Source organism: Nerophis lumbriciformis, linkage group LG03 (assembly GCF_033978685.3).
Source record: "Nerophis lumbriciformis linkage group LG03, RoL_Nlum_v2.1, whole genome shotgun sequence".
NCBI classification, from domain to species: Eukaryota; Metazoa; Chordata; class Actinopteri; order Syngnathiformes; family Syngnathidae; genus Nerophis; species Nerophis lumbriciformis.
In genome coordinates, this window is record NC_084550.2 from 62,588,376 (window position 1) to 62,612,627 (window position 24,252).

The 24,252-nt window shown below is 46.3% G+C and overlaps 1 protein-coding gene across 1 annotated transcript in view; it reads right to left on the minus strand.

Moving 5' to 3' along the window:
- Window positions 1-834: 834 nt before the first annotated feature.
- Window positions 835-24,252, minus strand: part of tasora (transcription activation suppressor a) — a 73,568-nt gene continuing 50,150 nt past the window's right edge. Inside the window, exons 20-28 of the mRNA XM_061930670.2 lie at window positions 19,689-20,078; window positions 16,769-17,922; window positions 14,583-14,705; window positions 11,642-11,801; window positions 11,463-11,571; window positions 11,208-11,386; window positions 10,988-11,134; window positions 6,171-6,561; window positions 835-1,774 (exon numbers count right to left, since the gene is read on the minus strand). Coding sequence (XP_061786654.2) covers window positions 1,420-1,774; window positions 6,171-6,561; window positions 10,988-11,134; window positions 11,208-11,386; window positions 11,463-11,571; window positions 11,642-11,801; window positions 14,583-14,705; window positions 16,769-17,922; window positions 19,689-20,078 — 3,008 coding nt within the window. The 3' untranslated portion in view covers window positions 835-1,419. The remainder of the gene's footprint in view (window positions 1,775-6,170; window positions 6,562-10,987; window positions 11,135-11,207; window positions 11,387-11,462; window positions 11,572-11,641; window positions 11,802-14,582; window positions 14,706-16,768; window positions 17,923-19,688; window positions 20,079-24,252) is intronic.

Consider the following 24,252-nt stretch of genomic DNA (forward strand, 5'->3'; position numbering starts at 1 on the left):
TTTAATGAGCTGGCAGCAGCCAGTGTCATCTCAGAAGACCCTCGGGTGCCGTGAATGTCAATCAAGTGACGAAATTGACGTCATAGTGAAGATTTATAATCGCTCATTTTTAGGACTATTTTTTTAATGGCTGGCTGGTGATCGACTGACACACCCTCCGAGATCGACCGGTAGCTCGCGATCGACGTAATGAGCACCCCTGCACTACACACAGGAAGACAGCAATAAAGTCCAAATAAGTCAGGGTGTGATGTGACAGGTGTACACCTACTTTGAGACAAGAGCTATAGTGATGCATGCTTGGTTATGCTTTAAAGTCATATCAACAATTGCAACAACGACTTTTTACTGTCAACTGAGTTTAGTTTTTTAATGATTGCTGCTGGTGGTGTGCCTCCGCATTTTTTCAACGCAAAAAATGTGCCTTGGCTCCAAAAAGGTTGAAAAACACTGGTTTAAACCAAGGGTTGATCAATCCCAGCAGTACCTCTAAAAGGCCACTAGGGGAAACCAAGGGTTGATCAATCCCAGCAGTACCTCTAAAAGGCCACTAGAGGAAACCAAGGGTTGATCAATCCCAGCAGTACCTCTAAAAGGCCACTAGGGGAAACCAAGGGTTGATCAATCCCAGCAGTGCCTCTAAAAGGCCACTAGGGGAAACCAAGGGTTGATCAATCCCAGCAGTGCCTCTAAAAGGCCACTAGGGGACAGTAATGCACTGCAAAAACCTTTCCTGTTCACTTTTGTCTTCAACAAAAAGCCAGTTTGGGAAATGTGTTTTGAAACTAGAACTCTAATTTCCCTCCGTGTAGTGTCAGTGAACTAGAGAACCGCTTTACTCAGTCAGGTTTTAATAATACAAAAAACATTTAAAAAAAGCAAAACATAAAAATGACTTAAGTTAAAATCTATCAGAAAGAAACAAGTTTCAGGGAAACAAAACAAACATTTTTTTTTTTTTTTTACAACACGTAAGTAAAGTTTGTGTGTCACATTTTAGAAATGACAGGATGCCGGCAAAAAACTAACCTTAAGAGACCACGGTCCTGTGGGGAACTGGACTGGAGCTGCATAGAACCACAAACTCTGTGACACCTAAAAGAAAGTTCGAATGGACGGAAGATCTTCTGTAGCACCTGAGCTGCACCCACTTAGTCCTTGTAGCGCCCCCTGCAGGCAGACATGGAGAACACGGACACTCCGCCTGGCTCTGCTTGCGAGGGATTCGGGCAAAGCGCCTGGAGAAAGTAGCAGCAGGTCCTCCGTGGACCGGCACCTTCTCAGTCTTAAAAGCTCCTAACAATAATCACTAATCAAGAGATTGATGATTGGAAGTCATTTAGTGGTCGGGTGGAGAGAGAAGTTTCTTGTTCATTCTAAGAAGTGCTGAGGAGCTCCTCACTTTAGATGTTCTGCAGCCTACATCCCGTTAAAGCCTCTGCCTCCTTGCTGCCAGCCCCAGTGCCCGCTGGTACTCGGTCTGGGAGGGTAGAGGTACCCGCCCGGCACTCCCGCACAGTCCGCACAGTCCGCGCTAGTCTGTCGTCTCTGAAGCTCCCAAAAGTCCCTGCCGGGCGAGGGTGTGGTCGGCGAGTCCGAGTGGAGGCGCGGGTGCTGCTGGTTGGCGCTCAACCACGGCGGGCAGCCGAGGGGCGCTCGTGGACGGGACGGACGGCGCCGAGGACGGTGCCGAGGACGATGGCGGTTTGGGGGGATGTGCTGCTGGTGCGCCGTTGTCATGGCGACGCCTCTTGTTTCCTTGTTCCCGAGAGGGCTGGCAATGAAACAGGTTGATTTTTTTGAAAAGCTGCTCTTCTGCCGCACTCACGTTTTACACTTCAAAATAAAATCAACTTAATCATTACCGTATTTTTCGGACTATAAGTCGCAGTTTTTTCATAGTTTGGCCGGGGGTGCGACTTATACTCAGGAGCGACTTATGTGTGAAATGATTAACACATTATAATATTATTTATCTCATTCACGTAAGAGACTAGCCCAGGGGTCGGCAACCCGCGGCTCCGGAGCCGCATGCGGCTCTTTGATCACTCTGATGCGGCTCAGCAGCTTACTTGCTGAACCCCCCCAATTTTCCCGTGAGACTTCCGGATTTCAGTGCCTCTCGCAGAAAACTCCCGGGATTAATATTCACAGATTTTCACCCTAACGGTTATGATAAGGGCGTGCCATGATGGTACAACATTTGGCGCCCTCTACAATCTGTATTAACAGCGTGCCAGCCCAATACTTGTTATACAATATACATCTTCTGCTTGCACACGTACGTGACAGCAAGGCATACTTGGTCAACAGCCACACAGGTTACACTGACGGTGGTCATATAAAACAACTTCAACACTCTTACTAATAATGCGCCACACTTTGAACCAAAACCAAACAAGAATGACAAGCACATTTCGGGAGAACATCTGCACCTTAACACAACAGGACAAATACCCAGAATCCCATGCAGCCCTGACTCTTCCGGGCTACATTATACACCCCTGCTACCACCAAACCCCGCCCCCACCCCAACCCTGCTCCCTCACACATCAACCCCCCCCCCCCTCTCTGTGCGTCGGTTGAGGTGGGCGGGGTTTGGTAGGGGGGTGTATAATGTATCCCGGAAGAATTAGGGCTGCATGGGATTCTGGGTATTTGTCCTGTTGTGTTTATGTTGTGTTACGGTGCAGATGTTCTCCCGAAATTTGTTTGTCATTCTTGTTTGGTGTGGGTTCACAGTGTGGCGCATTATTAGTAAGAGTGTTAAAGTTTTTTGTTTTTTGTTTTTTTTATAACGCTACCGTCAGTGTGACCTGTGTGGTTGTTGACCAAGTATGCCTTGCTGTTACCTACATAAGCAAGCGGAAGCCCCATACAACGTGTGGCTGATCAGGCACGCTGACTGTGGTGGGTGCTATATGCTGTACAATCACGGCACGCATGACGCTGACAAGCGCCAATCATTTAAAACCCGCGTGCCGCACCAGCTTTCAAATTCCACATAAAGGTGTGGGCAGCAGAGGGGTTAGTGCATCTGCCTCACAATACGAAGGTCCTGAGTAGTCTTGGGTTCAATCCCAGGCTCGGGATCTTTCTGTGTGGAGTTTGCATGTTCTCCCCGTGACTGCGTGGGTTCCCTCCGGGTACTCCGGCTTCCTCCCACCTCCAAAGACATGCACCTGGGGATAGGTTGATTGGCAACACTAAATTGGCCCTAGTGTGTGAATGTGAGTGTGAATGTTGTCTGTCTATCTGTGTTGGCCCTGCGATGAGGTGGCGACTTGTCCAGGGTGTACCCCGCCTTCCGCCCGATTGTAGCTGAGATAGGCTCCAGCGCCCCCCGCGACCCCAAAAGGGAATAAGCGGTAGAAAATGGATGGATGGATGGTGTGGGCAGCGTGTCTGAGACCCCTGGTTATACATAGCACAAAGCAAAAAAAAAACTTTGTATGCAGTGTTATTTCATTTAAAATTTCTAAAAAATTTTGCGGCTCCCATTGTTTTCTATAATTTGTGAAACTGGTCAAAATGGCTCTTTGACTGGTAAAGGTTGCCGACCCCTGGACTAGACGTATAAGATTTCATGGGATTTAGCGATTAGGAGTGACAGATTGTTTGGTAAACGTATAGCATGTTCTATATGTTATAGTTATTTGAATGACTCTTACCATAATATGTTACGTTAACATACCAGTTGGTTATTTATGCCTCATATAACGTACACTTATTCAGCCTGTTGTTCACTATTCTTTATTTATTTTAAATTGCCTTTCAAATGTCTATTCTTGCTGTTGGCTTTTATCAAATACATTTCCCCAAAAAATGCGACTTATACTCCAGTGCGACTTATATATGTTTTTTTCCTTCTTTATTATGCATCTTCGGCCGGTGCGACTTATACTCCGGAGCGACTTATACTCCGAAAAATACGGTACTCTTCCACTTTCGCTTCTACGAAAAATCCAATCGTAAAAACTCGGGCTGTGAATCTTTGGGCACCACATTATTCGATTCAAAATCAATACTTTTTTTTTAATACATTGGATGCCAGAATCAGCACCTCCAAGTCCGAGTCCATGATTCTCGCCCGGAAAAGGGTGGAGTGCCATCTCCGGGTTGCAGAGGAGACCCTGCCCCAAGTGGAGGAGTTCAAGTACCTCGGAGTCTTGCTCACGAGTAAGTATGGGTGTAACGGTAGACAAACATTTCGGTCCGGTACGTACCTCGGTTTAGAGGTCACGGTTCGGTTCATTTTCGGTACAGTAAGAAAACAACAAAATATACATTTTTGGGTTATTTATTTACCAAATTTGCAAAATCTTCCACCAAAATATTTTTTCTTAGTGGAATATTTGATGTGAAGTAATGGGAACCTTGGATAGGTCAATAATTCATAATAACATTGATTTTGATTCAATATTATGTTTTGAGCAATGACAGTTTGAAAAAAAACAAAAAAAAAACCAGCTTTGTTTTATTAGTCAACATTGCAACTTTTTCTAAATTACATTTAACCTTTAAGCTTTTTTATTTCACTTTTGTTATGTTTTTGTTTATTTTAATAGTATTTTTAGAATGTGCCGTGGGCCTTTAAAACATTAGCTGTGGGCCGCAAATGGCACACTTTTGACACCCCTGCTATAGATAATAAAAAATTAAATGTGATAAATCTATGGATAAAAAGCAGAGCCTGGCGACGCATGCGCATTTATCATAACTCTCTCTCTCTCTCTCTGTCTCTGCCCCTCCCTCACCAATGCTGCTGTTTGTTTTGTTTTTAACCCCTTCTTAACCCTGAACGCACATTGAAAATACACGCAACCCTAACTCAAAATGCCGGACATTTGAGGCATTTTTGAGTATTGTTTACACAACGTGCAGTACGCTACTTAATATGTCCGTGTGAAAACTCGTTCGGTACACCTTCGCACCGAACTGAAACCCCCGTACCGAAACGGTTCAATACAAATACACGTACCGTTACACCCCTACGAGTGAGGGAAGAGTGGATCGTGAGATCGGTGCAGCGTCTTTAGTAATGCGGACGCTGTATCGATCCGTTGTGGTGAAGAAGGAGCTGAGCCGGAAGGCAAAGCTCTCAATTTACCGGTCGATCTACGTTCCCATCCTCACCTATGGTCATGAGCTTTGGGTTATGACCGAAAGCACAAGATCACGGGTACAAGCGGCCAAAATGAGCTTCCTCCGCCGGGTGGCGGGGCTCTCCCTTAGAGATAGGGTGAGAAGCTCTGTCATCCGTGAGGAGCTCAAAGTAAAGCCGCTGCTCCTCCACATGGAGAGGAGCCAGATGAGGTGGTTCGGGCATCTGGTCAGGATGCCACCCGAATGCCTCCCTAGGGAGGTGTTTAGGGCACGACCGACCGGTAGGAGGCCACGGGGAAGACCCAGGACACGCTAGGAAGACTATGTCTCCCGGCTGGCCTGGGAACGCCTCGGGATCCCCCGGGAGGAGCTGGACGAAGTGGCTGGGGAGAGGGAAGTCTGGGCTTCTCTGCTTAGGCTGCTGCCCCCGCGACCCGACTTTGGATAAGCGGAAGAAGATGGATGGATGGATGCCAGTTCTATGATGAACTACATTACTCCATAAAATATATTAAAGTTAAAGTTAAAGTACCAACGATTGTCACAAACACACGAGGTGTGGCGAAATTATTCTCTGCATTTGACCCATCACCCTTGATCACCCCCTGGGAGTTGAGGGGAGCAGTGAGCAGCAGCAGTGGCCGCAAATCATTTTTGGTGATTTAACCCCCAATTCCAACCCTTGATGCTGAGTGCCAAGCAGGGAGGTAATGGCTCCCATTTTTATAGTCTTTGGTATGACTCGGCCGGGGTTTGAACTCACGACCTACCCATCTCAGGGCGGACACTCTAACCACTAGGCCACTGAATATATATGAGGAATATGTTGAGGTATTTAGTCGAATAAAACTAAATTCATTCATCAAAAGCTTATGACTTAAACTAAATGACCAAAAATACCGATTGAACGCAACAACACTGGAGGTCAGCAAGGGACAACAGGTGTTATCCAAGAGGAGACTGAGGGCATGAAGGAAGGAGCACTGCAGCAAAGTGGAGACTATTAGCGTGAGTGTGAAGAAGGGAACTGAGGAGGGACCTCATTAAACGATGCCTTTACTGACCTCAGAGTGTCGCCCTCTACAGGACAGGAACTGGAACTGGAGGAGACCACGCCCGTGGAAATGTGTTCATGCTCCATTTCTTCCGTCCTGCCGTCGCTGGGGTCTGCGGCCGCGCTTTGGTCGGACGTCTGCGTGGGGATATCGGCGGAGGCGTCGTTTATCCAGCGGGCTTGACTTTGTGAGGGCGCCCGGACTTCGGCGCCCGAGCACTCCTGCTGCCTCTCGGCCCGCAGGTGTGAGATGGCCATCTGTAAGATGTGCAGGTCTTTGTCCGAGTGCTCCGGGACCAGCTGGTCCAACGAGGGAGGACTGCCGGAGTCGGGCCGCAGGCGGGCGAGTCGGGTGGCATCGCCGGCGTCATCGTCCTCGCGACACGACGCCCTCAAGACGCCTGTGGACACACAAGACTTTAGTCTCCTTGTATTGTGTGGACAAGACTTTTGGAATTAAACGTGACTCCAAAGTCACACAAATCCGAGTTTTGTAGGCCACTAATTCCAAAATAGGCAGTGGCTCACTTCTTTTTACACTTGTATGGAGGACACACAAGACTTTAGTCGCCTTGTATTGTGTGGACAGGACTTTTGGAATTAAACGCGACTCCAAAGACACCCAAATCTGAGTTTTGTAGGCCACTAATTCCAAAATAGGCAGTAGCTCACTTCTTTTTACACTTGTATGGAGGACACACAAGACTTTAGTCGCCTTGTATTGTGTGGACAGGACTTTTGGAATTAAACGCGACTCCAAAGACACACAAATCTGAGTTTTTTAGGCCACTGATTCCAAAATAGGCAGTGGCTCACTTCTTTTTACACTTGTATGTTCAAATGGGACTTAAAACTTTTAGTGTGGCCACTAATTAATCACATCCAGGTTTTAATTAGTGCGATAAATAACTGATTTTCTCTGCCGTCATCAGCATTTGAGTGACAGACATGTTGGCCAATCAGAATCGTCTCTCGCTTCAAACCGCTCTCACTCTGCGCGTTTATTTAACAGTAGAATTAACTGAACGCAGTGAGCCCTCTTTTCACTCATTCACAACCTTGGTGGGCTTTGCACACGCAGGAAGCACAGACGAGAGCCTCCCTGCTGCAAAATAACAAAAGTTAGCAGCAACAAATAACGATTACAAAGCCAAACGTCCCGTTGTGGGAATATTTCAGCTTCAAATGGGATAGGCAATATGAGCCCATCAACACCGACGAACGTGCGAGAACAACAAAAAGACATCATCCGACCTGGTTTTTCCAACAGGGAGATGTTCAATATTTGTTTAATTAAAACTTTTGCTTGCAGAAAAGAGAGTCCATTTTGTTTTATTGTCGGCAAAAAGGAAGGAGGCGAAGATGTAAGCGGACAAAAGGCCCGGCTGACATACGGGTCTGGAACTATACAAGCTGACTAAGGTTAAACTTCTACCGAGTCTAATGCTAGATCCTGGAAGTATGCATGTGTATTTTGACAATAAAAGGCTTTTCTATTCTATATCATGTAAATAACTCTACTGCATGGCTGCTTCGAGTTGTAAACAAATAGAGGCTTAAGGCTAAAAGTTAAGCTACATCACGAATGTAATAACGGATTATATATTTTACTTGTCTATTGCCAAACACAGTAGGCACGAATCGTATTAAAAGTATTTTTTAAAAATTTTTTATGCATTCTTTATTTTTGACTGTGATGTTATTGTCTTACAGTAGAAGGCTAAGCTAGCTACACAACAACTTGAATCATTCACACATTTTTAACCGTCTGTTACTAACATTTCATTGTGTCCTCCATTGCCAGAATTCGTTGGAACCTCGCCAGCCATTAAAAGTACCGTATTTTTCGGACTATAAGTCGCAGTTTTTATCATAGTTTGGCCGGGGGTGCGACTTATACTCAGGAGCGACTTATGTGTGAAATTATTAACACATTACCGTAAAATATCAAATAATATTATTTAGCTCATTCACGTAAGAGACTAGACCAGTGGTTCTTAACCTTGTCGGAGGTACCGAACCCCAGCAGTTTCATATGCGCATTCACCGAACCCTTCTTTAGAGAAAAATACAATGTTTTTGTTTTTTCAAATTCAAGACAACGTTATATGTTTTTGGTAACACTTTTGTATGGGGAACATATTCTAAGTAACAAAGACTTAATTTAGAGTTATTTGGTTACGGTTAGGGTCAGGGTCAGGGTTATAATAAGGCCATGCCGAATAAGGCATTAATAAGTACTTAATAATGACTAGTTAAGAGCCAATATGTTACTCATTTGCATGTTAATAAGCAACTAATTAATGGTGAATATGTTCCCCATACTAAAGTGTTACCATGTTTTTTTACTGGTGCATAAAATGAAGCGTGCATGAACATCACCTTGTTCAAACAACAAAACCATAAACTCACAACAAATTACACACCTGCAAATCAGTCAGCTGTTGCCGTATCCGTAACACGCCGATAGGGAGAAGTTTGTATTTACACGAAGAGTCGGGTGTGTTTTGACCTCCGCCGAACCCCTGAGGCCGACTCACCGAACCCCTAGGGTTGGATCCAACCCAGGTTAAGAACCACTGGACTAGACGTACAAGATTTCATGGGATTTAGCGATTAGGAGTGACAGATTGTTTGGTAAACGTATAGCATGTTCTAAATGTTATAGTTATTTGAATGACTCTTACCATAATATGTTACGTTAACATACCAGTTGGTTATTTATGCCTCATATAACGTACACTTATTCAGCCTGTTGTTCACTATTCTTTATTTATTTTAAATTGCCTTTCAAATGTCTATTCTTGCTGTTGGCTTTTATCAAATACATTTCCCCAAAAAATGCGACTTATACTCCGGTGCGACTTATATTAGGGATGTCCCGATCCAGGTTTTTGCACTTCCGATCCGATACCGACCGATACCGATACTGACCGATACTGGCCTATCCGAGCATGTATTAAAGTTGAAAGTTATTTAGCCTACTTAGTTGTCAGAATCATGTTGAAAAGGGTTTTAGTACTCTTGATAACAACTAGCCAGCTGAATTCGGGGAGTTTGAATAATACACAATGGTTGGTAACAAGAAACTGACCTGTTTATTCAAGGATAAACACAAAATAGACAAAATTATACATGACAAACAGAAATGGCATCATTGAATTAGGGCTGGGCGATATGGCCTTTTTTTAATATTGAGATATTTTAAGGCCATATTGCGATACACGATATATATCTCGATATTTTGCCTTAGCCTTGAATGAACACTTGATGCATATAATCACAGCAGTATGATGATTCTATGTGTTTTGATTGATTGATTGAGACTTTTATTAGTAGGTTGCACAGTGAAGTACATATTCCGTACAATTGACCACTAAATGGTAACACCCCAATAAGTTTTTCAACTTGTTTAAGTCGGGGTCCACTTAAATTGATTCATGATACAGATATATACTATCAGATATATACTATCATCATAATACAGTCATCACACAAGATAATCACATTAAATTATTTACATTATTTATAATCCAGGGTGTGGAGGGGGGCGCCGGATGTAAGTGTCAAAAAGACAGCCAAAAGAGTTTGATATGAGAATAAATCTAAAGTTAAAATATAGGGTAGAAATGCACCCATTTGCAGGAAATGTAGTCTTAATTTTCAACATTTTCTTTCAAGGCTTGCATGTCTACATTAAAACATTCTTCTTCATACTGCATTAATATATGCTACTTTTAAACTTTCATGCAGAGAAGGAAATCACAACTAAAAAAATCACTAATTTTTTCATATGGTGTTGATGTGGAAATTTTTGCCTCGGCATTTTGATGGTGTGGACGTGTGGCACCGAATGGAGATAAGCGTCTCGACAGACGTCACAATATTTGAACAATGATGACGAAAACTGTTTTCTCTGTCGTGTCCGTGTCGTGTCGAAAATTGTTATGCGCTTAGTTTTTTATTTGATTTTGTGCGTGGCATAGATTTTGCCGTGCGCAGAGGACGCTTGAGCAGTGCGAGTGCGCAATTGCGCACCTTAGAGGAAACGTTGGTCACCCAGCTGTGCTAGCATCACAGCTAACGTTAGCCATGCTGCTACCTCTCTGCTGGGAGAGGGCGTATACGTATGTGACGTATGACGTGACAGTATGTGACGTATGACGTGACAGTATGTGACGTGTGTAAGAAGGTGCGCTTGCTGTCTGTGAGAGGGAGACACAGGAAAGAGTGAGAAGAGCCTGTCGTGTAATGCCAGCAACTAAAAGCAACTGCGTGGGAATCCACAGACCTGTGGATGTGTTGAAGGTGTGCTGGAAAATGTGGAACGGAAATTGGGGCGCAGCAGAAAAGTGGAATGTATTATTTAAATCGGTGCGTTGGAAAACACGGACCGGAGTTTTTTTTTAAACTGGATCTGGATCGGCATTTTCCCATGCCTTGCCGATACGCATTTTTTGGCAAATATCGGCGGCCGATCCGATCCAAATATCGGATCGGGACATCCCTAACTTATATATGTTTTTTTCCTTCTTTATTATGCATTTTCGGCCGGTGCGACTTATACTCCGGAACGACTTCTACTCCGGAGCGACTTCTACTCCGAAAAATACGGTATAAGCTGCTGATTTCCCCCACAATTTGAAACCTTACACAATAGTTTAAGTCATTTACGATATTTTACGAGTTCACGAGCTTCACATGGTGCCAGTAAATTGTTCACATTGAATCAAACGCACTCACACAATCATTAAGTCAGCCATTTAGCGCGTAATGGACTCACCCTCATCTTGGAGAAGAAACGAGAAAATGTGCACAGTCACTAACCTTTAGATGACTGCAGGTCCTCCGCGATTGGCTGTTTGTCCCCGTTGTCACGGTGACCGAGCAGCGCATCAAAGTTGCCCAACATCTCTGCCACGCCAGCCGCGATGATGCCGCTTTTGGAGTACTTCATGAAGTCCAAGCAACTGACTGAGAGGAGAGAGTAGGAGCAAAGTCACATCCCAGGCGTCCGTGAAGGCGTCCTCGGTTTTGACCTTATTACCAGTCAGGAAAACGGTGTGTTGGAAGCGAATGTTTTGGGCCTGATGTCTGATCAGACAGTCCAGGTCGGGCGACTGCTGGTTCATCTTGTCGCAGTGATGAGGCGGCAGGAACTCCACAATCTGCTGCTTCTGGTAGCTCACCAGGATGTCTAACAAGCTGGCGGCGTCTCGCCGGAACCTGGAAGGCAAACAAACGTCTCTGCAAAGCCTGAAAGATTTCACTGAGTTTTTAAGGAGCTTAGGTAGAGGAGCACCTGGCTTGATCTTTGAGTTTCTTGAGGGGTTTGCTGTGAATCAGCCACTTCCAAACACTCTCCGGAGAAGTCCGCTGTTTCAAGAGTTCCAGCAGTGCAGACAGTTGATCTGCAGGACATGACGGTCTCCGTATGAAAGACAGCATCCATCACAAAAGCTCGGCGAGGACGGGACCTACCAGGAGGGACGAGGTCTGGATTGAGGAGCAGGTCCTCGGGGATGACGCAGCCGCCGCACACAAAGAGCTGGTCGTATGTGTGGTTCCTCATGTCGTCCACGCTTTCGACCCCGACAAAGACCACAGACTGCTGCTGTTTGAGCGAGACCAGGCCCGGGATCTGGGTGTGAGGTGGGGTGCAGACACACAGAGTCAATCAGTGAAGATGACATTTTCAATCAATCAAGCTTTATAGCAGACTCCAACGTCCAAATAGACCTACAATCACATACAGTACATAAAACAAACAATATACAGTATAAAAGGCATTATCACATAATATTAAAACAGTGCTTGTGCAAATTCAGTAAAAGGCATCTAATAAAAAAAAAAAAAAAAAGAAGCAATAAAAAAATATATATATACTGTCTCGATCAAAAGTTTACATCCACTTGTAAAGAACATCATGTCATGGCTGTCTTGAGTTTCCAATCATTATTATTTTTTTGTGATAGAGTGATTGGAGCACATACTTGTTGGTCACAAAAAACATTCATGAAGTTTGCTTCTTTTATGAATTTATTATGGCTCTACTGAAAATGTGAGCAAATGTTTGTGTCAAAAGTATACATACAGCAATGTTAATATTTGCTTACATGTCCCTTGGCAAGTTTCACTGCAATAAGGCACTTTTGGTAGCCATCCACAAGCTTCTGCTTGAATTTTTGACCACAAAATTGGTGCATTTCAGCTAAATGTGTTGGTTTTCTGACATGGACTTGTTTCTTCAGCATTGTCCACACGTTTAAGTCAGGACTTTGGGAAGGCCATTCTAAAACCTTCATTCTAGCCTGATTTAGCCATTCCTTTACCACTTTTGAGGTGTGTTTGGGGTCATTGTCCTGTTGGAACACCCAACTGCACCCAAGACCCAACCTCCGGCCTGATGATTTTAGCTTGTCCTGAAGAATTTGGAGGTAATCCTCCTTTTTCATTGTCCCATTTACTCACTGTGAAGCACCAGTTCCATTGGCAGCAAAACAGGCCCAGAGCATAATACTACCACCACCATGCTTGACGGTAGGAGTGCTGTTCTTGGGATTAAAGGGGAACATTATCACCAGACCTATGTAAGCGTCAATATATACCTTGATGTTGCAGAAAAAAGACCATATATTTTTTTAACCGATTTCCGAACTCTAAATGGGTGAATTTTGGCGAATTAAACGCCTTTCTATTATTCGCTCTCGGACGTGACGTCACATCGGGAAGCAATCCGCCATTTTCTCACTTTCGTCGGTGTGTTGTCGGAGGGTGTAACAACACGAACAGGGACAGATTCAAGTTGCACCAGTGGCCCAAAGATGCGAAAGTGGCAAGAAATTGGACGAAATTTGTTCAAAATACGAGGCTGTGGGGAAAGCCGACGAAATGGTCAGTCGTTTGTTCCGCACACTTTACCGACGAAAGCTATGCTATGACAAGAGATGGCAAGAATGTGAGGATATCCTGCGACACTCAAAGCAGATGCTGACATCAACTCCAAAACTGGACAGATCAGCTTTCAGGAAAAGAGAGCGGATGAGGGTATGTCTACAGAATATATTAATTGATGAAAACTTTATTCATTACTCGCGGTTTTACGTAAATTATTATACATAAACTGTGTTTACCAATAATTTAGCTTAAAAACATTTATTTTTTTCAATCATTCGAGTACATTCGGGTAGTCTTGTGTAATGCAGTATTTTGTGTCTATTTAGGTTTGGTTAACCTGAGTGCTGAAATCGTGGAAAAATATATGTTTTTAGCGCGCCTGAAATGGGCTGTCTGCACTCTCAAAGTGCATGTTGTTTCCAAATGTATTTCATATGCTGTAAACCTAGTTCATAGTTGTTAGTTTCCTTTAATGCCAAACAAACACATACCAATCGTTGGTTAGAAGGCGATCGCCGAATTCGTCCTCGCTTTCTCCCGTGTCGCTGGCTGTCGTGTCGTTTTCGTCGGTTTCGCTTGCATACGGTTCAAACCGATATGGCTCAATAGCTTCAGTTTCTTCTTCAATTTCGTTTTCGCTACCTGCCTCCACACTACAACCATCCGTTTCACTACATGCGTAATCTGTTGAATCGCTTAAGCCGCTGAAATCCGAGTCTGAATCCGAGCTATTGTCACTATAGCTTGCTGTTCTTTCCGCCATGTTTGTTTGTGTTGGCATCACTATGTGACGTCACAGGAAAATGGACGGGTGGTTAAAATTAGGCACTTTGAAGCTTTTTTTAGGGATATTGCGTGATGGGTAAAATTTTGAAAAAAACTTCGAAAATAAAATAAGCCACTGGGAACTGATTTATAATGGTTTTAACCCTTCTGAAATTGTGATAATGTTCCCCTTTAAAGACCTCACATTTTCTCCTCCAAACATATTGCTGGGTATTGTGACCAAACAGCTTCATTTTTGTTTCATCTGACCACAAAACTTTCCTCCAGAAGGTTTTATCTTTGTCCATGTCAGATGAAACAAAAACAAGTCCATGTCAGAAAACCAACAAAGTTAGCTGAACTGCACCAATTTTGTCAAGAGGAGTGGTCAACAATTCAAGCAGAAGCTTGTGGATGGCTACCAAAAGTGCCTTATTGCAGGTGAACTTGCCAAGGGACATGTAAGCAAATATTAACATTGCTGTATGTATACTTTTGACCCTCACATTTTCAGTAGACCCATAATAAATTCATAAAAGAAGCAAACTTCATGAATGTTTTTTGTGACCAACAAGTATGTGCTCCAATCACTCTATCACAAAACAATAAGAGTTGTAGAAATGATTGGAAACTCAAGACAGCCATGACATGATGTTCTTTACAAGTGTATGTACACTTTTGACCACATTACGCAATCGCACTAATTAAAACCTTGATGTCAATTAATCATGCAGCCCTAATTACTACAATGCATTGGTACCTGGTGTATATGTTCCTCTATGTCGCTCTTCTTAATGACTACCAGAAGTCTGCGATCTGAGGCTTCTTGCTTCAAGAAGAGAACAGGATTCTGCTCCATGTGACCCTGCTGGGAGAGGTATTCCTACCACACACAACAATTAAAGATGTTCACATGGGGATTGAATATTCTCACAGGAGGAGTTAGGTTCTCAGAGGTTCCTGATTGGAACATGCTTTCAAAAAAAGCACAATCCAGATGTTGCAAACTGGCTGTGTGACTGTTAATCACAGACAAAAATGTATTCATTGTGTGAATGCTCCAAAGCTTTTCTACACCAAAATTCATCTATTTAAACTTATTATTATTATTCTTCTCCAGATTTTAGCGCGCTCTACCTTCCACATTTTTCACCCGATTCCAAACCGTTCCAACTTCAAACTGTTCAGCCTATTCGGGAATCGCGGGCTTTCCCTTGACAAATTCCAAAAATTCCTAGATTTCCCCAGGATTGCAGGTTTTCCGGGACATTTTTGCCATAGAGAGCGGGTCGGGCGGGTGAAATTAAAAAAAATTAGATTTTAAATAGATTCAGGCGGGTGGCGGTTAAACCAATTCGGAAATATATATACCGTATATATTAGATGTGTATGTAACCAAACAGGAAATGGGTGTCAGACTATGTGTGGAATTTAACTGGAGGGTTTTACCGTAAGTGTTGGAGGTGCGTGTTGAGAGGAGCGGTGTTGTCAGACAAGGACGAGGCAAGCAGGGTTTGTCCAGGGGCGGAAGCGTGGTCGGGAGGCAGGAGGAGGATCTCTGGTGGCGGTTGTTTAAGTAGTCGTCCCTCTCATCAGTGCCGGGTGTGTTGATTGAAGATGGAACGCAGCTGCCTGCAGCAGTTTGAGTGACGCGCGCGCTCAGCGCGGCTCCCAGATGATTGCGCACTGGTGTGCGTCTGGGCCGTGACAGCATGGCACGCATTGAATGTCTCTGCTCAATTGGATCAGTCTCCTTTCTTTAACAGGCAAAAGCTTTATAACCTCACTAATGCCTTGCATCGTCTATATTAGATATATAACAACGGGCGGGTGCGGTTTTGATAAAATGTTGGTTCGGGTGGATTGGCGGATGGTTGACGACTTTTGTGATGCGGTTGCGGATGAAATAATTGCCTATCCGCGCATCTCTACATTCAAAATGAATTGACCATTTTTCAAACTTCCACCATTTCTACATTTTTCAACCTATTTAAACCATTCCAACTTCAACACATTCCACGTATCCTGTACATTAAGACATTCAATATTTTTTCCAAGTTAAAAAACTTCCAGGAATTCCCAGAATTCCCAGGTTTCTAAACCCTATTTTCACATTTTTTTCTGGCGACTACTCCTTCCACACGTTTCAACGGATTTCAACCGTTTCACCGTAAAAACATTCCTCTTAATCAGGACAAAAAACAAAGCTGTTTTTTGAACTGGAAAAATTCCCGGTTTTCCCGAAATTCCATAATACCATTTCTCAATTCAAAGTTAAAGTGAAAGTACCAATGATTGTCACACACACACTAGGTGTGGCGAAATTACTCTCTGCATTTGACCCATCACCCTTGATCACCGCCTATGAGGTGAGGGGAGCAGTGGGCAGCAGCGGTGGCCGCGCCCGGGAATCATTTTTGGTGATTTAACCCCCAATTCCAAGCCTTGATGCTGAGTGCCAAGCAGGGAGGTAATGGCTCCCATTTTTATAGTCTTTGGTATGACTCGGGGGGTTTGAACTCACAAAAATTCCCGGTTTTCCCGAATTTCCGTAATACCATTTCTCAATTCAACATGTTACTACTTCCAACATTTCTCGATCGATTTTCAACTCATTCAGACCATTCACGTTGTTTACCGTTTAAAAAAAATAAATCCCACTTTTCCCGAAATTCCCACTTTTTGAGGAAATTCCCATTGAAATCAATGGGACATTCTTCAAAGTTCCACAACTGCCACATTTTTCATCTGATTCAAACTGTTCACACTTCAAAATGTTCAGCATGTTTGGGAATTGTGTGCTCTACTTCAACAATTCTAAAAAAATTCCAGGATTTCAGTTCAACTTCAACATTGGAGCATTCACACACAATTCCTTCAGGAATTGCCTCATCTAGTTAAACATTAATGTCAGTGTAAGCACAGTAAATTCCGTCACGACATTACCTTGATGTCTTGGCTCAGCTGGTCCTCGGGCTGGTTGCTGTGGATGTAGAACTGCAGTGTGGAGCTCCTCTGGACGTCCTTGATGATCTCACATAGGTTGTTTAACACCTCGGGCTTCAGCTGGCGGATCACAGAGCTGAGGGCCGACGCCGGCGGGAGGGAATCCGAGCTGGAGACCTGCTCGCAGGCTAGCGGGGGTTCCACTGTGGCTGTGGAGTGGGTTTGGTGAATGCTGTGAGACACGGCGAAGTCCACGTCTAAAGTGGCGCTCGGCTCAGGTGCTCTACGAGTGTGGGGGACGACTGGGGAGGCAGAGGTAGGTGAAGCTGCAGGGAAGTCATGAGGTGGGGGACTCCTGTTTGGTGGATCAGACAGCTGTCTGCAGGGTGCGTCAGGTTGCCAAACCTCACTTTCTCCAGAGAATGTTGTCCTCTGACCGTCTGAAGCTGTCAGTTCCCCTGAGGAGGACACGTCCTCGTCCGCTCGGGTGTTCGCCGCTCTGATACTGGACACGAAGGCGCTGACTGTGCTGGCCAGAGCCGTCTCAGGTTCAGCTCGGCTCCGGCCCGACCCGGCGTCGTTAAAGTCTTGCAACATGCTGCTGATACCGTCCTGGAGCGAGCTCACGTAGCCCTGGGCCGGGGGACACGGATGGAACAAGGACACGTATTGCGAAAAGGGAGTCACCACGGTGAAAGACATGGCGTGCTGGGCGGGGATGGTCGGCGCATTGAAACCTTCAGGGAAGCTGCACTGAATGCTTTCTTTCTGCAGGAGGAGCTGCATGTCGGAAGAGAATTTGTGGAGATGTTTGTCCACGATGTGGTCGATAGCTTGGAGAGGACAGGCAGGCGGCGAGGAGATGGGCGCGTCTTGCATCATCACCTCCTTCACCCCGGGCGGGCTTCGAGTCAAGTCAATCACCTCCATCACATCTTCCTCTTGTGATTGTTTGTCATCCCTGGCAAGCTGTACGTCTTCAAACTCTCCTATTTTGCCGCCTGTGTTGTGTCCCCGTTGCTCAGGAGCTGACGGCGGGGGGCTCGTCATCCTCTCTGATGGTGGAGAGACGACCGGAGAAACGGATGGTTCGATAAATGAGATGTCCTGCTCTTCTTTGTCCTCAGCTTTGTGTTCTGTGGCCATGGAGGTTCCTGCAGAAGGTAACAGGTCAGTTTGGCATGTACAACTCTGGCATAATTACATGTTATGCAAGGTGGTTAATTTATGTGCATATTAGGGGTGTAACGGTACGTGTATTTGAATTGAACCGTTTCGGTACGGGGGTTTCGGTTCGGTTCGGAGGTGTACCGAACGAGTACACCTGCTAGCAACGACCGGGCTAGGACAACATGTAAAAGCCAGAGCTGGAAGACCCTCCTGCCTCGTTAAGATATCCCGTTTGGGAACCCTTTGGCTGCGCGATACAACAATGGAGGACGAAAGTTTGCCGCCTTTGTTCAGCAGCTGCTTCTGACAACACGTCAAACATGTGTTGCACCTTTCCTGCTTCCGGCTCCCAGACCGTAGTCGAGGAGCGCAGGGGAGACACTCCTCCTGGGCCGATGTATTCTTGGGGGAAACACCCTTCACTCTACCCGGCAGTGGGTCTCCACAGCTCCGGACTCCACGAGTCCGCCGATTAGTGGCAAATCGTGGCTTTATTGAGGTCATGCACACAGCCATTCCAACAAAACACTAGCCACTCCCCGCACTCACACTACCGCTCCCTCACCTCGCTCGCCCATACACTCACCTTACATGCTGTCACATATTAAAGGGCCACACACACACACACATACGCTACTCTCATAACACATGCTAACCCATTTGAAGCGTCACCCCCGTATTCAAGCAGCCTCTCCTCGGCGAGTCAGGCAGGGCTAAAGCAATAACAAATGTTTTTATAGCAGCAGATAGAAGTCCATATTGCATTAAAAACTAGATTTTGACCCACTTCTATGGTGGAAGAACAATGAGCCCATATAACCTCTTATTGCCAAGTTAGCCAGGCTGAGGGGGGGGGGGGGGGGGGAAGAAAAGTTAATCTGAGGCTGAGTTGACTTGAAACTGTTTAATGTTGCACTTTTTATATGTAGAAGAAAAGTTTTGTCATTTTATTTAATCTGAGCAACAACTTGAGGCAATTTAATGTTGATTAACGTGGACCCCGACTTAAACAAGTTGAAAAACTTATTGGGGTGTTACCATTTAGTGGTTACCGGTAATTGTACGGAATATGTACTGTACTGTGCAATCTACTACGGTAATAAAAGTCTCAATCAATCGATCAAAAAAAGCACTTTAAATGTAAATGATAAATGGGTTGTACTTGTATAGCGCTTTTCTACCTTCAAGGTACTCAAAGCGCTTTGACACGACTTCCACATTTACCCATTCACACACACTTTCACACACTGATGGAGGGAGCTGCCATGCAAGGCGCTAACCAGCACCCATCAGGAGCAAGGGTGAAGTGTCTTGCTCAGGACACAACGGACATGACGAGGTTGGTACTAGGTGGGGATTGAACCAGGGACCCTTGGGTCGCGCACGGCCATTCTCCCACTGCGCCACGCCGTTCCTGTAGAAAGGTTTTGTTAAGAAACCATTCTGAGCCTTATCTTATTTAGTTTTTATTTTATATATGTTGACCACATTAACCCTGGCAATGGACCCTGTGTGTATATGTATGTTATGCCATTGTTTACAAATTTAGTAAATAAATAACCCAAAAATTTATATTTTGTTGTTTTCTTACTGTACCGAAAATGAACCGAACCGTGACCTCTAAACCGAGGTACGTACCGAACCAACATTTTTGTGTACCGTTACACCCCTAGTGTATATACACAAATATATAGATGTCACTTTCAGAAAGAAGGAAAAAACCAACAAGTGAACAGATGAGTTGACAAACCTCCACACTCCATGGGGGAGGGGAGAGCAACCTGCAGCACTTCTACATCATTTTGCTGCTTAATTAGCTTTGGCGGGGACCAACTTAGAGGGGGGAGGGGGAGGGAGCTGATGCGACGAGCCAGGCAGCTGGCAGGGGAGGGGGAAGGGGGGCGGTAGGGCTCCTGTGATGGTGGCCCAGATGGAGACAGTGGGCGATAGGGTCTGCGGGGCAGGGGAGGGCTGGGCTTGGGGGAAGGAGGTGGGCTGGTCTCAGGTGAGGAGCAGAGTGGGGGGCTGGGCCCAGGAGATGGTGTGGGGTTTTCTGGCAGCGTCTCCATGGTGACGTGATGAAGGCGAGGATCCTTCGGGAGGTTTCTTTCCCTCTGGGTGTACCTCTCTGAACACAGGCCTGCAGAGACATTTATTTTGCATCTTTAAATTAAACACATGTAAATAATGAAGGGGTCATATTAAGATTACTTTCCACTAGAGATGCGCGGTTTGCGGACACAACCGCGGAGTCCGCGGATTATCCGCGGGTCGGGCGGTTGAAATAAAAAAAAATTAGATTTTATCCGCGGGTCGGGTCTGGCGGTTGAAATAAAAAAAAATTAGATTTTAAATAGATTCAGGCGGGTGGCAGTTAAACCAATTCGGAAATATATATACATAGTTAAATGTTGTTACCCACATACGCTGCATATGTTGCAGGCAACTGCAGCATGTGCCACAACAGAAGAAGAAAAAAAAAAGAGATGGCAACGCCGGCAGCAAACGTGGTACGCGACAAACTAAAAAAGGGAATATTAAAGACCAGGGGGAAAAAAGGCCAGAAAAGTTCAGCGTGGACTCGTTTTTATGAGGTTGTAAATCAGGATGATAGTAATGCTGGCTACGTGATTTGCAAGAGCTACGACGCTGTTTATGTCTACGACAGTCACAAAACCGGGACATCTAACATGGTGCATCACATTTGTGCAAAACCCCGAACCTCCACAAACACCCTGAGCATGAGCAGTTTCGTCCGCCGTGATCCCAGAAGAGTGCCACAGGATGTTAAAACAAGGCTTACAGATGCATGTGTGAACGCAGCTGCCTGCAGCAGCTTGAGTGGCGCGAGCGCGCTTGGAGGTGCGCTCAGCGCGGCTCCCAGATGATTGCGCACTGGTGTGCGTCTGGGCCGGGACAGCGTGGCACGCATTGAATGTCTCTGCTACATTGGATCAGTCTCCTTTCTTTAACAGGCAAAAGCTTTATAACCTCACTAATGCCTTGCATCGTCTATATAACAACGGGCGAGTGGCGGATGGCGGGCGGGTGCGGTTTTTATTAAATGTTAGTTCGGGTGGATGGCGGATGGTTGACGACTTTTGTGATGCGGTTGCGGATGAAATAATTGCCTATCCGCGCATCTCTACTTTCCACATTTAAAACACTTCCTCATGGTCTACACAACATGTAAAGGTCTTTTTTGGTCAAACTTTTGGATAGCTTATTTACATGGCTCCACTTCGACAGTGTCTTTTTCCCGCCATCTTTGTTGTCGTTTTTATTGCTTCAACAGCGAGTGTATTGACAGATATCAGTTCGAAAGAGGGTTGTCCCAATACTAAGGGTGTAACGGTACGTGTATTTGTATTGAACCGTTTCGGTACGGGGGATTCGGTTCGGTTCGGAGGTGTACACACGGACATATTAAGTAGCGCACCGCACGTTGTGTAAACAATGCACACTGAGGCACAACACACGGCATGCTAGCAACGACCAGGCTACTACAACATGTAAAAGCCAGAGCTGGAAGACCCTCTTGCCTCATTAAAATCTCCCGTTTGGGAACATTTCGGTTTCGCGGTGCGATACAACAATGGATAACATCGCTTCAACAAAGAAAAAGTCTAACAAACAGCTCCCACCGCATTCAAGCAGCCTCTCCGCGGCGAGTCAAGCAGAGCTAAAGCAATAACAAATGTTTTTATAGCAGCAGATTTAAGACCATATTGCATTAAAAACTAGATTTTGACCCACTTCTATGGTGGAAGAACAATGAGCCCATATATCCTCTTACTGCCAAGTTAGCCAGGCACTACCTCCTGCTACCTCCGTGCCCAGTGAAAGGGTATTTTCCACAGCTGGAGACATTTTAACAATGTGAATAAACTGATTTTTCTGGCAAAAAACAGGAAAATTGAGTGAAAGTCACCAGGGTTAAAGGCTGGGGGGGCAAAAGAAAAGTTAATCTGAGGCTGAGTTGACTTGAAACTGTTTAATGTTGCACTTTTTGTATGTAGAAGAAACATTTTGTCATTTTATTTAATCTGAGCAACAACTTGAGGCAGTTTAATGTTGCATTTTATATGTGGAAATGTTGCACTTTATATGTAGGAAGGTTTTTGTTACGGCTCAGGCTCCTGCCAACGCCGCTCATCCGTCTGTGCGCACCTCGGGACACGCCCACGGGTGCGCACATCCAGGGACGCGCCGCGCGCGTCTCCGCCCTGCTGCAGCCACCAGCTGCAATCACTCGCTGGCAATCTGCACACCTGCGACTGATCAGAGCGAGATCAATAAAGGACCAGTGGACCCAAGGATCGTCGCGGGAACTTAGTTTTTCTCATGGTGTACCGTAAGCCTTATGCGCTCTTACTATATTCGTGTTTCCTCTCCGTGCCTTGATTTGTCCCTTGTCTTCTCCCGTGTCCCCGCAGTACCCTCCGTCGCCTGCGTCTCAATTTCCCCTGGATCTCCCTCTGGACTCCGACTGCTTCCTTCGTTCCTCGACCTCTTGCTCGCCCCTGGATTCTGACGCCTCGCTCTCGCCCCGGATCAGCTGCCTGCCCCCTGGACTTCCGCGTATCTCGTTCAACACGTTGGTAACACTCACTTCAGTTAAATTCTACACATAGTCTTACACCATTCCCTTTTGTATTCTAGTTCACACTCCATTTCCTTAGTTTAGTAATATTGTTTATTATTATTTATATATATATATATGTTGACTATATATATATAATAAATAATTGTATATACCGCCCCCTGGTGTCTGTTTGCCGTCACCCCCTCTCAGTAAACACAACAGTAAGTTCCCGCCAAAATTATTAAAGGACCTGACGGCACAGTTCCTTAGCCCCGCCCCCAGTGACTTTAGTTCCGCCCCCTGTGATTTTTTTTTTTTCTTTTTTCTGCCTCTTGCCCCATTCACCATGTCTTTTTCTTTTTTTCGCTCCACACCGGAGGAGTTTTCTTGTCCTGCCAAACTGTCATGGAAAGGCATGTTTAGCAGTGAGGTGAGCAAGGAGGAATTTACCCGTCGCCTGGACACCCTCCTCCCACCCATAGTGACTGTTCCTCAGCCAGAGAGAAGCGTCTGGCATCCGCTTTCGGAGAGGGGGGGTAGTACTGGTGGCTGTGCTGATGGGGTGGCGCAGCTGCACCAAGACAGGCTACCCTCTGCCAGACTAATTCCACCTGTCTTCCGCTTTTCCCAGCCGCAACCACCAGTCCCCTGGCTAGCCTCCGAGCTAGCACCAGTCCCCTGGCTAGCCTCCGAGCTAGCACCTGTCCCTCGGCTAGCGTCCGAGCTAGCACCTGTCCCTCGGCTAGCGTCCGAGCTAGCACCTGTCCCTCGGCTAGCGTCCGAGCTAGCACCTGTCCCTCGGCTAGCGTCCGAGCTAGCACCTGTCCCTCGGCTAGCGTCCGAGCTAGCACCAGCCCCTCGGCTAGCGTCCGAGCTAGCACCAGCCCCTCGGCTAGCGTCCGAGCTAGCACCAGCCCCTCGGCTAGCGTCCGAGCTAGCACCAGCCCCTCGGCTAGCGTCCGAGCTAGCACCAGCCCCTCGGCTAGCGTCCGAGCTAGCACCAGCCCCTCGGCTAGCGTCCGAGCTAGCACCAGCCCCTCGGCTAGTCTCCGAGCTAGCACCTGTCCCCAGGCTGGCCCCCACGTCTCCACCAGCTCCCAGGCTGGCCCCCACGTCTCCACCAGCTCCCAGGCTGGCCTCGACCTCAGCACCTCGGCCTGCTCCGCCGACTCCAGCACCTCGGCCTGCTCCGCCGACTCCAGCACCTCGGCCTGCTCCGCCGACTCCAGCACCTCGGCCTGCTCCGCCGACTCCAGCACCTCGGCCTGCTCCGCCGACTCCAGCACCTCGGCCTGCTCCGCCGACTTCAGCACCTCGGCCAGCTCCTCAGCTGCCCTCCTCGTCTCCGGCTTTGATGTCCGCCGCTTCCACGCCTTTGACGTCTGCCGCTTCCACGGCGCCGATGACGTCTGCCGCTTCCACGGCGCCGATGACGTCTGCCGCTTCCACGCCGCCGATGACGTCTGCCGCTTCCACGCCGCCGATGACGTCTGCCGCTTCCACGCCGCCGATGACGTCTGCCGCTTCCACGCCGCCGATGACGTCTGCCGCTTCCACGCCGCCGATGACGTCTTCCTCCACGCCTGCCTCGCCGATGACGTCTTCCTCCACGCCTGCCTCGCCGATGACGTCTTCCTCCACACCGCCGCCGATGTCATATCCTCGTTTCCGGCGAGACGCACCATGGCGCCAATCACGTCCGCCTTCCCGACGGCCTAGATGGTGGCCG